The sequence below is a fragment of the Pelodiscus sinensis genome, chromosome 5 (genome assembly GCF_052426305.1).
Source record: "Pelodiscus sinensis isolate ZL-2025 chromosome 5, ASM5242630v1, whole genome shotgun sequence".
In the NCBI taxonomy this organism is placed as follows: domain Eukaryota; kingdom Metazoa; phylum Chordata; order Testudines; family Trionychidae; genus Pelodiscus; species Pelodiscus sinensis.
In genome coordinates, this window is record NC_143056.1 from 41,716,716 (window position 1) to 41,729,474 (window position 12,759).

Below are 12,759 nucleotides of genomic sequence, written 5' to 3' on the forward strand. Positions count from 1 at the left end.
ATGCTTCCACTAGAGCAGGGGTCTCCAAACTTTTCAGCCCGAGGGCCGCATTAACTATCAAACAGCAGTTCGGGGGCCGACTACACACTTGAGGTCCAAATAAAAAACAATCAAAACATGGATGTTGTTTTTAATTATGTATTTAATATTATTTTATTCAGTTATTATTTAATAACACATTCATACACTACACATGAACACCTGTATTAGTGTGAATGGTGAAATTGTTTCCTGGATGCCAAAATAGCAGACATTTCTGGCTTTAGATTTGTTGTCCCTAACATCAACAGTGACCTGAGATTATCATCGGACAAGTTTGTTCTCAAATTGTTCTTCACGTATTTCATTCTTGAAAATGTTTGTTCACACAGGTATGTTGTTGCAAAGATTGAAAGGTACCTTGATGCAAAACTTTTGACATTAGGAAAGTCTTCCTTGGGCAAAAACTGGTAAAAACCCACCAGTCCTATTTTGAACTTGTCCCTAAGGAGGTCATTTGCTTGCAACTCAATGACTTCCAGCTGCAGTTCATCTGGGCAACTGGCCACATCTGCTTCAAATGGGTTTTGAAACAATCTCACTTCTTCTGCCTTTGAATCCAAAAAGGTCTCCACGGGCCGGATGAGAGGGCCTCGCGGGCCGCATCCGGCCCCCGGGCCGTAGTTTGGAGACCCCTGCACTAGAATATCAAAGTCTGATGTCATGGCAACAGCCTTTCCTCTACTGCTGCAATTGTGGTAACATTTTTCTTCCCCAGATTTTCTAAGAACTTCCAAGAGGAGTGATGAATCGAATACCCTGTCTCGTTATTTTTGTCCATAGATTAGACCGAATTTCCTACATGCCAATTTTTGTTCAGATTCCTGATCCCACACTATTATTGTTTAACCAGGCATGATCTTAACAAAGTTCTTGAATTATATCAGTAGGCTTCCTTATACTAATTCAGCCTTTGTCCTGATTTTGCATCTTTTCTCATCAACTTTTGTTACAGGATATTGTGATATTCCATTATCTTCCACTTGTTTCTCACAGCTGAGATCACAGGGCAAATTTGTGGGCACAATTATCACAGTAGTAAACATCACATAATACCATATGATTAAGGCTGAATTTAGCAGAAGTGCACTAGGTCAGGATTATAATTGGCAGAGCTTCAGGGTAGATGCCAGAAATGGATTAGTAAGGGTTGCGACAGATCGGGTCTGTGGTACCTTGAGAGAGTTTGTACATAAGAAGCCTGTACAGCTCAACACTCAGTGTAACTTATGATGCCTGTCCTTGGCTTTCAAAAGGAGTGGAAAAAAGGTGCATTGAATATAATAAAATGTGTTTATGTCCTGTATTGCAACACGACTTTCCAGATGTTTTTCCTTTGTGTACTGGAAGGATATTCTGCTGGGATAGCACTAACCTAACTGAGCTAAAGAATTCATTTTTAAAATGAAAAGAAAATGCTTGAAATTTGGAGGTGGGAGACTAGAGAGGAACAAAGGACACAGCTAGTGAGTGGTTTGAAAAACCTTCAGCATTCTTTTAAAAATTTAAGATAGAATTCCAAAGAACATCTACTAGCCTATAGTCTTCATTTAAATTTTTTAAATATTTAAACATAAGATGAGGAATCATATGTTTGTTTAAATGGTTTATATAGATTTAATACATGTAACTTGCATTTGAGACCCCAGCAATAAAAAAAATCTTTGCTCAGCTAATTACATCATTTTTCAAAATGAGGGCCATGTCCATGTGAATTTTCTGGCAGCTGGCTGTTGGTGTCTCCTAGTTCCATGCATTTCTTGGTAAGCTGATGGTAGCTAGTGTGTTCTTGGATCTTGAGTCTGATTGCCAGTGTCTTAACATGTGATGTTATTGAAATACAGGTACACAGGGAGAGTGATAAAAGACGTTATTAACATGGGTTCCTACAACTATCTTGGATTTGCTCAGAACACTGGAATTTGCAAAGAAGCAGCAGCTAAAGTTCTGACACAATATGGAGCTGGGGTATGCAGCACTAGGCAGGAAATGGGTAAGTTTGGGTGGGGGCAGGTATTTTCAAAGTATATACTTGAATCATAATCTCTTCATTAGTCTTTTAAAAACGTTCTATAATTCCAGCTTTTGAACCTCAGATGGAGCAGTAAAGAAATCAGCTACTGAGTGAAAATAAATGGTGTCCTTTTTCTGTTCTGGCGTGCTTAGTTTATACAGCCACAACAGTCTTCAGTGATATGTTATCAGATTTTCCACTGGCCCTTCCTCCACCTCCTTCCCTACCTTTTTCTGGATCGTACAAAAAGAAAATCTAGCTGTTGAAAAACCTTTTGCAGCTCACATTCGGCCACATCTGGTATATTTTGGATTTATTTTTTGTTACTTTGCATGCAGGAAATCTGGACAAGCATGAGGAGCTGGAAAAACTAGTGGCCAGGTTCCTGGGTGTGGAGGCTGCAATGACGTATGGGATGGGGTTTGCAACCAACTCAATGAACATTCCTGCTTTAGTTGGCAAGGTATGGCTTCAGAGAGAATGGGTGTCTGGCATGAAGTTTCTGCTAATGGTCTTTGCAAAAAGAGGTCCCACCAGTATGCCATCTATACTGTATCTCAATCCAAGGGTCTTTTGGGGACATTGTGTGCTAGAACCTATAGTGCTCCAGAAGGCTCTTGTATTGAGAGCGAGCACAACCTTGTGGGACTTCCAGTTTCTTATGCCACTTTGATATTAAATATGGTGGTTACTTCAGTAAACTGCCTGTTCTGACAGCTTGCGGGGAGATTGAATGCTGCTCCTGACTGGCATAAAATTGAACCAAATTGGACATCCCAGTCATAACCCTGGAAAACTGTAATCTCTCATATAAATAGTATCCACTAGGGAAGACAATTTTTCCTTTGATTCAGTAAACCCATAAAAGAACAAACCTTTTATTCACTAAATAGTGCTGCATTAATGAATGCAATGATCATCCAGGCCTGCAAAATGATATGTCTGCTGCCAGACAGCACTCAACCTGAATTTCTTGCATCATTAAATTGTAGTACCTAATCACTGGAGATTGAGATGGAAAAAGACCTATTAAACTCTATTTAATCCATCTACCTCTTCTGGTAGAGTACAAAGTATATTCTATTGCTGTCTCCTGTTTACATTTAAATATAATCTAATGGGGCTTCTGCTTTCCTTGGGAGATTATTTTTTTAGCCTCACTTGCTGTCGGGATTTATTTTTAATGCAATTTAAAGCTTCCCATTTTTTATTTAATTGTATTACTCCTAATTATTCCCCACTGGGCTACTTTGAATTCCTTGTATGGTGTTTATAACTTTTCAAAATTTCTGTTGCTTCATCTCCTGCCTTTTTCTTTTGGCAGTCCTTTTTCTTAAATATCTTCAGTGCCTGATTCTGACACGGCTTAAAATTTTTTCAAGCAGTGGACGTGGAATTGACATGATTCTGGGCAGTTTTGCAGAAGCTATTCAGAATCTTATGAGCATCAGTGAAACTTTGCTCACTTTCACTGTATTGATACCTAGATAGTTCTGAAGAACATCCAAGTTTGCAGTAGTTGTCTGCAGATTGAAGATGATTAGTTTGTGTTGTAATATTATTTCCAAAACTATAGAAATTAGCACCTATGTTAAAGGACAACAGTATCTGGATGATTTAGTTACTACCATAACTTTCAATCCCTGTGTGTGAACATTTACTATGCTAAAGTCTTTTAAGTCCTAGGTTTCCTGGTTTATTTTGTCAAGAAGCCTTGTTTTTCTATTTAAGACAATCTGAATTAACAAGTAAGATTTTGTGACATATTATCAAATACTTTATACAAAATTCAGTTATTTTGCACTTATTGTCATTCTCATCCAAGGATCTTAATTGTTTTACATTTATGCCATGAGATGATTTGTAGGGGTGTATGATGAAGAAGGCTCTTCAGAATGTCTTTCAACTCAGTCCAGTAATAGAAATTAAAATGACTAGGTTTGGGCCAGTCCATCAGAAATGCAAGTTTTCATATTTCCTCCAACCATTCTAGAACCCAGTTACATATAATTAGTAAGAACAGAATAGATGTTAGAAACAATAGCAGGTTTGGGAGGAAAGTTGAAGAGTTTGTAGAAACTAGAGCGGGGAAGGGAATGAAAATTGAAAATTAAAACAAACCAATATCAGCTGCAAGGATGATCTCACATGTATTATTTGGTCAGCAAATCTCTGATACAGCAATGAAAATTTAGAGGGTTTTTTTAAAAACATTCTCACTTAAGATAAATTCTTCACGTTGATTTAATCTGATATAGTTTGAAGATTAAAATTTAACTAGTCTTTGTTTTGTTAATTATAGTCGTTAGAGCAGTGGTTCTCAAACTTTTTGGCCGGTGATCCACCCTGCTCAATGCAGACCTTTCAGCCGATCACCAGCCAACCACCCACAATGGAAAAAATAGGTGCAGAAGGGGGTGGGGATGCAGAGTCTGGGTGAGAAGTTGGGTACAGGAGCAGGGTAGGAGTGTGGGGATCTGGACACAAGGGGTGTTTATTTGGCTTCATGCACCCAACGTTCCCAGGCATCACCCCTCACTGCTCCCTTTGGCTATGATTCTGGCCAGTAGAAGCAGTGGGGAAAGCCTCCAGATGAGTTGTTTCCTGCGCTGCTGTTCCCCAAGCCAGGAGTAGGGAGAGCGTCAGTACATGGAGCCAATTCCTTCCCCCGCGAGCAGGGTCTGGTCATTCCCCTTCCTCTCCCCAGAGGAAGCCGATGCTGGTGCTCCAACCTTGCAGAGGGGAGTGCCAGCGCAGGCTCACCTCTGCAGCAGGATGGAGGTGAGCCCCAAGCCTGTAGGCCACCTGCAAGATAGTCATGGACCATTAGGGGTCTGCAAATCTCACACTTTGGGAACCATTGCATTAGACTCCGGTAATTGTCACCTATTTTCATCCTGTTTAGTAATAAACCTATTTTCTTTTTCATTTTGCCTAATAGCTGTAAAGTCCTCATTCATCTTTGTCCAAGATTAGATAAGTCTGCTTTTTGGATTTTCTCGTCTTTCCTTTACAAGTCTTACCTGACCCTTTGTTACTGTGTGGTTATCCTGTCTCCTCCTATAAGACTCTAGAGCATGTCCCTGGTGAAGGAACTACTTCATGCTCTTTGCATTTTGTTTTGGAAGATACATGGTCTCTTTAGCCTTAATTAAGTTTGTTCTTGGAATTTACAAGCTGCTTTCCTCACTGGCAGATATTAATACTTCTTCCAATTGCATCTTAGTTCAGTGCATGTTTAGTGCTCTAAATCTAGCTTTCCTGAAATATATTATCTTGGAAATGCTGTGTTGTATGAATTCTGCAGTCTTTACTATGACAGATTTAAGTACATGTTGAACCTCTCTAGTCCAGCACCGTTGGGACCTGACTGGTGCCGAACCAGAAAATTGGCTGAACCATGGGAGGTCAATGTTGCATTACCAACACTTCCACTACTTGCTGGGCTCATAGAAGAGATTTAGAGGTAAATTAGAGCTAAATAATAGCACAGAACAGTAAGAGCCAGGACTGGTGATTGTAAACAAATTTTATGGGACCGCAGGAAAATTGGCCACACCCTGATAGTAGCTAACTAAAATCATGCCAGACCACAGATGTTGCTGAACCAGAGAGAGATAGACTAGAGCAGTGTTTCCCAGTTGGTGCTCCGGGGAACCCTGGGGTTCCGTGAAGCAAAACTAGGGGTTCCACAAGGAGCTGGCACTCCCCCACCCCCTCTGAAAGAGAGAGAGCCAGCTAGCCAGCAGAGGCATGGGCAGCGAGTTGTATGGGCTCGTGGTGCCCATGCTCCACCAATATTTGGAACTGGAGTGGGCCCCGGCCCTCCCACGCGTCCTCCCACCCCGGTCCCAGAGTGTCTCTCCCCCGTCCCCATCCACACCGTGCGCAACCTTCACTGAGCTCCCCCTTGCTGGTTGCTGCTGCCCTGCACGGCGTGCTCAACCTGGTAGGCAGGGAGACGTGTAACATCATGGCCTGAGATTTTAAGACTGCTGGGCGCTGGGTTGCACCGTATGGCTGAGTTGCGGGTTCAGAGTCCGGGGATGGAGTGCAGACTCCAGCCCCACAAAGTGGAAGGCAGAAGGTAGGGAAGGGCTGGGAGAAGAAGGGACTTGTGCAGAGGAGGAAGAGAAAAGAAGGCACCAAAAGGGACAGGGTAGAGGAGAGACAAATGCCAGGGGGCCAAGTGCAGACAATGAGGAAAAAGGCAGGAGGGGAGGTGTCAGTGGGAGGGGGACAGGGTGATGCTGGGAGGGGAGAGGGTAAGGGCATTGGGGGCTAGAGGAGGGACGGGAAGGTGCTGGGAGAAGGCTTGAAAGGAGGGGTGGGCGTGAGGAAGGCGGGGATGGAGCAAGGCATGTGTGAGGCCACAGGGTCATGAGGGGAACGGGGGCAGAGGATGGTGAGGGGGTGGGCATCAGGGAAAAAGAGGGCAAAGGCGATAGAGGCAGTGAGGGAAGGGGGAGGCAACAGGAGGGTGCAGGAGTAAGAGAAGGTACAAGTGCCAGGGGATTCTGGTGGTGAAGCAGAAGGGCAGACACCTGCAGGGGAGGGACCGCCACCTGAGGAGAGACGCAGGGCAGGTGTGTAGAAGGAGTTGTTAGAAGAGGGGATGAGGAGGGGTAGCTCACATGATCAGAGTGGGGCTACTGGAGGAGTGGGCACAGGGAGGAGAGAAGGGCTGGTGGATGGGGGGCAAGTTGCAGGAGGGCTGAGGGCAGTGAGAAGGGCAGGAGTCAGGACAGCAGAGGAGGGTGAGGAGTTGGGAGGCAGCAGGCACCAGGGGAGCTGATGGAACAGGGGAAAGAGACATGGCAGCAGAGAGAAATGGTAAAGGTTTAAAAATATTTATTAATAATTTGGGTGCCACAGTGGCACATCCAAACAAGCCATATGAACTCAATATAGGTGCACAACACAAAATTCATTTTGCTCATGCGAGGAAACTCTTAGGCTATGTCTACATTGGTGGTTTCTTGCACAAGAACATCTTGCGCAAGAGTTCTTGTGCAAGAACACGTCCACACTGCCATGTGCGAGCTTTGCTTTTGCACAAGAGCATCTATGGCAGTGTGGATGCTCTCTTGGCCAAGAAAGTGCTGATGGCCATTTTAGCCATAGGGCTTTCTTGTGCAAGAAATTCACGTTGCCTGTCTACACTGGCCTCTTGCGCAAGAACAGTTGCACAAAAGGGCTTATTCCTGAGCAGGAGCATCATAGTTCTTGTACAAGAAGCCCTGATTTCATACATGAGAACGTCAGCATGCTTGCGCAAGAACAAGTCAGCTGAGTTGCAGAGTGTGGAGGTCCGGGGAGCTGGGCTGCGGGGTGGGGGGGTGGGTGGGTGTGGGTGTGGAGCTCAGAGCTCAGTTTGGCTGCAGGAGGAGGGAGGTGCTGGGAACCAGGGCTAGACTCAAGGGGAGGGAGGGGCAGGGAATCAACGCTTGGTTCAGCAGTTTTGCAGGGCTTGTGGGAGGTGCAGGGAAACCGGGCTCAGCAATCCTGTGGGGGAGGCATGCAGGGAACCAGTGCAGGGCTCAGCTGGGCTGAGGTGGATGGGGGAGGGCATAAGAAACAGACGGGCAGCTCAGCTGGGCTGTGAGGGGCTTCAGGGAACTGGTGCTGCACTCCATTGGATTGTGGGGGATGGTTTTGGGGGAGGTGCAGGGAACCAGCAGGGATGGGCAGCTCAGTTGGATTGCAGGGGAAAGAGGTGCAAAGAAGCCTAGTTGGGGGGGTGGGAACCAGGAGCCCTGAAATGACCTCCCCTGGTCCAAAAATCCCTCATCTGGGACCAGTCAGGTCCAGAGGGTGCCAGTTCAGAGAGTTCCAACTCCTTCCCAAGTCCGCTCCTTGCACCCTCCCTTGTAGCCAGACACCCTACCCCCAATCTGCTCCTGCTTCCTCCCGTTGGCCAGACACCCTACATCTAGCCTGCTTCTGCACCCTACCTACCACCCAGACCTTGCTCTCTTCCGCCCCCCACCTCCCTCTCAGATTCTGCACCCCATCCCTATCCCGCTCCTTGGCAGCCCTGCCATCCACCCTAGCACCACCCTGTCCCTGGCCCCAACACCCTGCCTCACACCCCAGGACTCAGCACCGCCCTGGCCCTGGCTCCAGCACCCTGCCATCCACGCTAGCACCCAGAAGCACCCTGTTCCTTGTCCCAGCACTCTGCCAGTCACCCTAGTGCCCAGCAGGACCATGTCCCTGACCCCAGCACCCCGCCACCTGAGCCAGCATCCTTCCACCCAGCAGCACCCTCTCCCCAGCCCCAGCACCCACTTTCACTCTGTCCCCTGCTCCCACCAGCACATTTGGGACCACATTAGTGAGGCTTGGGGGTCTTTGGAGGGTTGTTGGGGTTTTTTGTTTTTTGCATTTCACTTGTGTGGCCCCAACAGACTTTTCTGTGGGTCAGTGACCGTTGACTCAAAACAGGTTCCTCACTCTGCTCATAAATAAAGACAATGCTAAAACTTTTTGAGTTTGACATATTGTATTTAAAAATGAAGCCTGGCCAACAAGCCCCCAATTGGGGCCAAACCCCTATCTCACTGCAGCATCATAACACTCCTGCACCACCTGACCCCAAATCTGAGCCTATCATACACTGGAACCCCCTGTCCTGAGCCTCTTACACCCCCAAACTCCTGCATCCCCACATCCTCAGTCTTCTGTCACCACACTCCTGCTCCATCCACACATGGCAAATCTGTGTCCTGAGCCCATCATACTCACAACCTTCTTGCCCTGAGTCCCTCACATATCCAGCCCAAACTCCAGCACCCTCACATCCACACGCCCATGGCTTGCTCAGCACTCCAACCTTCCACCTGAGCCCAACACACCCAAGCCTGGAGCCCCCTCCCTGAGCCAACAGCCCCTTCTCCTGCATCCAAATTCCCTCCCAGAGCTTGTACTTCTCACCCCTTCCCACACCCAGATCCCTCATTCCCACCCCAAACCTCCTGTTTCAACCTAGTGAGAGTGTATAAGGGATGGGGATAGCAAGTGATGGAGAGGAGGGGAACAGAGCAGATGATGCCTCAAGGAAGGGGGGTGGAAGGGTCTTGGGGAAGGAATGTGATTTTCATGTATTTGTGGGGATTTTCATGTATTGGTGGGTCCCTCCCCCCCCCTTTTTTTTTTGGCTTGACAAACCTAGGGGTTCCTTGAAATTCTGAAAAGCTGAAAAGGGTTCCTCAGCCAAATAAAATTGGGAAACACTGGACTAGAGAGATCCAACATGTAGCTCTTGCCAGCTTTTCCTTGTGGTTTTTCATTACTTCCTGTCTGTAAGTGAAATGGTGGGTATCCAGGTTTCTTTGAAAATTTCTTGGGTCCTAAAATTGGCTTGTCTCTGACATAGACTCTTTTATGTATTCTTAATTCTGATTGTCCATTACCCAACCAATACCAGTTGTAGGTAACTGAAATCCTCTGAGTACAGTGTAGCAGGCATTATTAATTCAGTATAGGTCTAATATAGATTTACTTACTATAGTATCAATATCTCTCTAGAAGGAACCTCAGAGGTGGTGTGAAAAGTTAACATTTCTGGATCTTCTGAAGGACCACACATTTCTGGATCTTCTGAAGGAATGCATATGCTACAGTGTCAAGGCCCAAGACTTCTCTTTTCCTAGCTGGCAAACAATTTTAAAAAAATTGTTGGGAGATTCTTGTCTAGTATTGTGATGAAGGCCATGTAAATATACTTGGATTGGAAGGGCACATTAAGGGATGTTAGGTGACATGTTAGCTGACACACGTTTGCACTGCAATTAAAAAAAAAAGTCATGAAATCTGATCTGGGTCGATTTGACTCAGGCTCATAGGACTAAAAATGGCAGTGAAAATGTTTGGTCTTGAGTTGAACTTGAGCTTTGAGATCGTATGGGGGTGGGAGGGACTCAGAGCCTGGGTTCCAGCCCAAGCCCAAATGTCTACACTACCATTTTTAGTCCTGCACGCTGAGTCAGCTGATGTATGGCAGCAGTGCTGCAGTCTTTTAGTGAAGTACCCTAATAGAGAATGATCTTGCCTCTTGTTGATTGTATCAAATTATAACAGGGGTGGGCAATATTTTTCAAAAGGGGGGTCACTTCATACATTTCTAAAGTGGCCCCAGACTGCCCTGGAAGAGGCAGGGTCTTGGTTGGAAGGGCCAGAGCCAGGAGACTTCTTGTGCTCCTCTGACCACAGAGCCTGATTGACCTGAGGAGGGGGAAATGTGTGAAGTCTTTGTCCCCTGTCCCCAGTGTCTAGAGAGAATCACCAGCTGTTTTGAAAACAGCTGGTGATTCCCTCAAGGTGCCACAGCAGGAGGAAACTTTGTGCACAAAGTTTCTCATCCCCTACCCGGCCAGGGGCGCATGGTGGCTAGAGAGAACTGTCGGCTGTTTTCGGACAGACAGCGGTTGCCTCTGGTGCCACATGGGGTGGGAGGAGACTTTGTGCGCTTCCCTGTTCCCAGATCTTGATTGGCCTGAAGGCAGGGAAGTGGCAGGGTGGCCGCGGGCCGGATCCACTAGCTTGGCAGACTGAATCCGGCCTGTGGAGGCTCTCTTGCCCACCTCTGAATTAAAAGTTGTAATGTTTTCTGTTCATTACAGTAATAAGCATGTCTTACGATATGCATGGTAATTAAACATTATAGTCATTGCTGCATTCAGTTTTTATTAAACACAAGAAGATAGCCTCTTTTCAGCCAAGCTCTACTATCAAACTGATTGTACTGAATGTATTATAAGGTGCATCTCTGGCTGTCAGATATTACTTGTTCATTAAGACTCTGGAAATGAGTGAGTAACCCTTCTTGACCTCACAGAACTCTGTCTTGACCTGTTGCACCAGCTGCTGCCTCTCATGGAAGCATAAATAGCTTTATGCACAAATGGGGACACAGAGGAGGCAACCAATGCTCAAAGAGAATTTGGTTGGTGTCTCTGAGTCCTCTTTTATGCATTGGCTAAGGCTCTGGATAACTACATTTAAACTTAAGAATCTTCACTACAGCATATAGTCTCCCCTTCTTGATGAAATTTCTCCTCCCCCATTGTTTGAGGTCTTTGTCATCTGTCCCAGGTAAATTGATGTAGAACATTAAGCATGTCCCAGACTGTAATTTCTGTGAGGCCCCTAGCTCCTCTTTGGATGTCGTGAGAGTAATGAGTAGCAAGTGCAAAGTCAGCTGTCCAGAGATAATCTGCTAGCTAATAGTGGAAGACTAGCAGTCTTTTATTAGTTACATTGTGAGGTAACTAAGCATTGCGTCATACCGGATAAGCATAACATACAAGACCTCACAATTGTGCTAGTCACAAATTTACTGCTTGAGCTCCCGCACCCCTACTTCAAAAGCTTTAGTACCGTCTTTAGTTACTGTTTAATCTGTAGCATAGCACAATAGCAAGACCTAACTTCACCCTATCAGTGTCTAGTCAGCAAGAGGGACTCATAGGGTCCATCAACATGAGGTAATTGATCTGTTGCTCACCCTGGGCTGTCAGCTACAGTATTGATGTTGAAAACTGTATTGATATAATGTAGATAAGATGGTTAGTTCTTCAACAGTGGAAAAGCACAACTGAGCATGGTTATCTCTTCTACGGTTTTTTCATAACATTCTGGAGGGAGCAGGAATGCATTGCCGCAAATCAACAGTAGCCAGTCAAGTTCTCAGTGTAGACAGAGCTAGAGATAAGCAGGGAATGGAAAGCTGGGTGTGTATGTGAAATCCTAAGGTTAAACTGTCAGACTTATGCAGTGCTATTGAGGATGAGTCAGGCTGCCTTGAAAACTTGCTGTTCTGTGCTATATTTCCTGTTCTCTGTTTTGTGTGAACACTGATTTTAATAAACCTCATTCTAATTGCTTAATAGTGCTACCTCTGCTGCCTTCTTATATAAGGCCAATCTCAGGAATAATAGGTATTAGTTTGCTTGTGTTGGTTCAGCAACATTAAGGAATCTAATTTCTCCCTGGAAGAATGAATTACTTTGTGAAAGCCAAGTATATCTGAAAACAAACTGACAGTGTGGCCAGCTGTGTGTATAGTACACAATACTCCCTAGTAAGGTATGGCTTTCATTTACTCAATGTGAGATTCATGTGAATCATTGATCTTGACTTGTGATGCTTAAAGGCAGAAGAGTCTCCATCTAATATAGGTTCAGCAGTTTGAAGAGTACTCTGACTAAAGGCAAATAAGAGTGTTTTTTAGCACATTGCTCTGCTGTTAACCTCATTTATTCAGCCTTTTTTCTTCTTATTTCCCCTTGTGCAGGGCTGCCTGATACTGAGTGATGAGCTGAATCATGCATCATTAGTACTTGGCGCAAGACTGTCGGGAGCAACTATTCGAATTTTCAAGCACAACAGTGAGTACCTAGTTTTGGGTTGTCGGAGGTGCAGGTACTTTCTCTGGTAGCTCAGACAGTCAAACACTTTTTTTCTGGGAACACAGCCTCTTGTTGCTATAACCCTGAAAATTCAGCTAAACCCATTTCCAATAATTGGAGGCTCTAGAGCAGGGCTTCTCTACATGCATCCTGTGTCCTGTTTGTTTGCGGCCCGCAGTGTGGGATCCTTTGAACATGGTCTCCATTGGGAACAAGCTCCACAGTGGCAAGGTGTCTCCCAGGTGGGGTGAGCATTGAAAGACGCGAGTGGACGGGCTGGCTGGAACAGACAGG

The 12,759-nt window shown here is 45.4% G+C and overlaps 1 protein-coding gene across 2 annotated transcripts in view; it reads left to right on the forward strand.

The window, feature by feature from the left end:
• The window catches only part of SPTLC2 (serine palmitoyltransferase long chain base subunit 2), a 164,092-nt gene that overhangs the window by 68,406 nt on the left and 82,927 nt on the right, over window positions 1-12,759 (forward strand). For both annotated transcript variants that reach the window (XM_075926793.2, XM_075926794.2), the window contains exons 4-6: window positions 1,884-2,032; window positions 2,392-2,516; window positions 12,351-12,444. In XM_075926793.2, coding sequence (XP_075782908.2) covers window positions 1,884-2,032; window positions 2,392-2,516; window positions 12,351-12,444 — 368 coding nt within the window. The remainder of the gene's footprint in view (window positions 1-1,883; window positions 2,033-2,391; window positions 2,517-12,350; window positions 12,445-12,759) is intronic.